The following is a 3,266-nucleotide window of genomic DNA, read 5'->3' on the forward strand; positions in this document are numbered from 1 at the left end:
TGTGGTCATGATCCAGGAATTTTATTTGACTGCCATCTGGAGTCGGGGAAGAATTTTTTTTCCCTTTTAGGACTAATTGCTCAAAGCCTTTTAACCCTCTGGAGGATAATCCCGACACTGCATCGGGGTGAAAAAAGATGCCCATTTGGATAATCCCGATGCAGTGTCGGGGAAGAAAAAAAAAAGTTCCCCGGCACTTAACTGTTACTGTCAGTGTCAGGGTGGCGTCCCCGTCCTCCGGCTGTCCTGTCCCACCACCCGATCGTCCCGCTACTCCCTCCTCCGGTCCTGGGTCTTCCGATCCCGTCCTCTGAACACTTCCGGCCCCATCGCGTCTCTTTCCTCGCATCGCGTTCCGCGGTGCGTAATGACGTACGTCATTACGCATCCCACGCTAGGGGGCGGTAAATTTGAATTTGTATTGGATTGAATACTCCTGTATCCAATCCAATACATTGTAATGAATAACAACTGTGAAAAAAAGTATACACAACAGACACATAGTAAAAAAACACCATTTGCTGTTTGGATATTGCTAGTGACACTTGCTATCTGATTTCTGCTTTCTGGTTTTGACCCTTGCTTTGGACTATCGACTATTCTATTGATTGCTGCCTGCATTTGACCCTTGCTTTGGACTATCGACTATTCTATTGATTGCTGCCTGGATTTGACCCTTGCTTTTGGATAACGACGACGATTTGATTGCCGCCTGGATTGACCCTTGCTCCGAATAACAACTTTTTTTCTGCCGCCTGCCCTGCTATGGCTTCCAGCTCCCGTAGACGCCTCTCCCCGCAAACCCTGATGCAGGAGTTTGATGACAGCGAGGATGAGCAGCTGTTTTTGTCAGACTCAAGTGACAGCTATGTGGCGAACATATCATCTGACTCAGAGTCTGACAGCGATGACTTCACCGAAGAGGTTGAGAACATCCGCACATGGATTGTTATAGACCCTACCCAGCATAATCCTGCCTCCCCACGATTCCCATTTACAGGCAGACCCGGCCAAAAAGTTCCCTGTGACCCTAACCCCCTGGCCTATTTGAAACTTTTTTTGGACGAGGCCATAATCCAAAATATAGTGGAGGAGACCAACCGCTATGCGGAACAGCAGCCTGGTCCAATCAGGAGGTTTGCTAGGGGAAAAAGGTGGGAACCAGTCACCCAGGATGAGATGTGGCTGTTCCTGTGCCTGCTCATCCTCCAGGGAATTGTGGGGAAACCCCGCCAGACAACATATTGGAGCACCAACCGACTGATTGCTACACCTTTTTTTGCGACTGTCATGTCACAAAACAGATTTAGCCTCATCATGAAAAACCTGCATTTCATGAATAATGAGACCTTTGATGAGGCCACCCATCCTGCCCCAAAACTGTGGAAGATCTACGACCTATTTCAAATGGTCATTCGCAAATTTCAGTCCGTGTATGTTCCAGAACGAGACGTAAGCGTGGATGAGAGCCTAATGGCGTATAAGGGGAGACTTGCCTGGAAACAGTATATCTCTTCCAAGCGTGCCAGATTTGGGATAAAATCGTTCCTATTGTGCGAATCTAATTCCGGATATATTTGGAATGCCATTATCTATACTGGCAAAGGCACACAATTTGACTCCAGCTACAGCCAGTTTGGCCTTGCATCTGCCTCTGTCCTCTCCCTCATTTCACCGCTTCTTGGTCAGGGATATTGCCTGACCACAGATAATTACTACACCTCCCCTGAACTATATGAATACCTCCTCAGACACAAGACTGATGCATACGGCACTGTCCGGCCTAACCGTCGCGATCTGCCTTCAGCCTTTTCTGCTCAGAAGCTGAAGCCAGGGGAAATCGTGGCATGGCAGAAGGGTAAGATGATGGCCCTCCGCTGGAAAGACAAAAAAGATGTTGCCCTTATGTCCACAGTCCATAACACTGACACTGCTGAAGCCAAGAATCGTGCTGGGAAGACAATCCAGAAACCCCAGGTCATTCTGGATTATAATCAGACAATGGGTGGGGTGGACCGTGCTGACCAGTGCATAACATTCTACCCCGTTGTGCGCAAACAGCAGCGCAAATATTATAAGAAAATCTTTCGACATCTGGTGGAGCAGTGTCTTTGGAACTCTTATGTCCTCTACAAGAAACAAAATGACAGGCCTCTTCCTCACTGTGACTACATTTTGAAGGTTTGTGAGGAAATATGCTTACAACATCAGAAACCACAAACTGAGGCAAATAGACCAGGACATCGGGGCTCCTATGTCGTAAATCCAGTGCGACTCACAGGACGTCATTTTGTAGAGCACGTGCCACCCACTGAGCGCAAAGCAACACCTACCCGCATGTGCGTGGTGTGTTGCTCTAAGAGGGGGCCGAATGGAAAAAAGGTGCGCAAGGAGACCCGCTTTTACTGCCCTGATTGTGATGTGGGACTTTGTGCTGTCCCTTGCTTTAAAATATTTCATACTCAGGAAGTGTATTGATGTTTCAATACTTTTTGTGCTGCAACTGCTGCTTGATCTGAATTAAGATGTTTTTTCTGTTTACGTAATGTTACTATTAAATTTTTTTTTTGCCATGATTTTAGTGTTTTATTATTTTATTATGCTTAGGATAAGCACTAAAACCTTGTTTGGTAATGATTTGGTAAGTTACAGGCCTGAAATATAAAAAAAAATATTCAATGGAAAATCCCATAGACTTTTTTGGACAGAAATTAGGTGAGAATTGAAACACCCAGGAGGTTAAGGGTTTTAGCCTTCCTCTGGATCAACTGGGATATGTAAGCATACAGGCTAGACTTGTGCCATATTTTCTGGTTGATCTCGATGTAGGGATGTCTTTTTTCCACCCAACTACCGTACATATGTAACTATGCTATGCCAGTCTGTAATTTCATTTTAAAGTTTACGAATTGTAATTGCACAATCCTTTATAAATAGGATCTACAGATGCTATTCATTGACTATACAGTAAACATAGATGAGAATTGGACACTACAGTCAATTTTTAACAGCAAAATCATTACTCATTTTTTTCCCAAGATTTTTGGCTGTAAACACAATTTTTTAAAGAAAATATTAAGAAACATTTTCAGAATTTGCTGACATTTTATTTGGCACCAAATCTGCTTCGCAAAAATGCAGGAGTTGTTCAGTGTTTTTGTTGCAATTACTCTATAATTCCTCTACCAGCCACCACTTCCCCCTAGACAGAACCAACACATATACGGCCTTAGTGAGACAGGGGGGCATTTTATGATCCATTGTTG

At 44.5% G+C, this 3,266-nt stretch overlaps 1 protein-coding gene across 1 annotated transcript; it reads left to right on the forward strand.

The window, feature by feature from the left end:
* Positions 1 to 765: 765 nt before the first annotated feature.
* Positions 766 to 2,478, forward strand: LOC137562955 (piggyBac transposable element-derived protein 4-like). The gene has a single exon (XM_068274853.1). The coding sequence runs from the start codon at positions 766 to 768 to the stop codon at positions 2,476 to 2,478; it is 1,713 nt and encodes a 570-aa protein (XP_068130954.1).
* Positions 2,479 to 3,266: the final 788 nt, after the last annotated feature.

Source organism: Hyperolius riggenbachi, chromosome 1 (genome assembly GCF_040937935.1).
Source record: "Hyperolius riggenbachi isolate aHypRig1 chromosome 1, aHypRig1.pri, whole genome shotgun sequence".
Taxonomy (NCBI): Eukaryota; Metazoa; Chordata; class Amphibia; order Anura; family Hyperoliidae; genus Hyperolius; species Hyperolius riggenbachi.

Excerpts from the sequence above, each read along its gene's own strand:
- LOC137562955 (XM_068274853.1), top strand. The coding sequence starts at position 766 with ATGGCTTCCAGCTCCCGTAGACGCCTCTCCCCGCAAACCCTGATGCAG.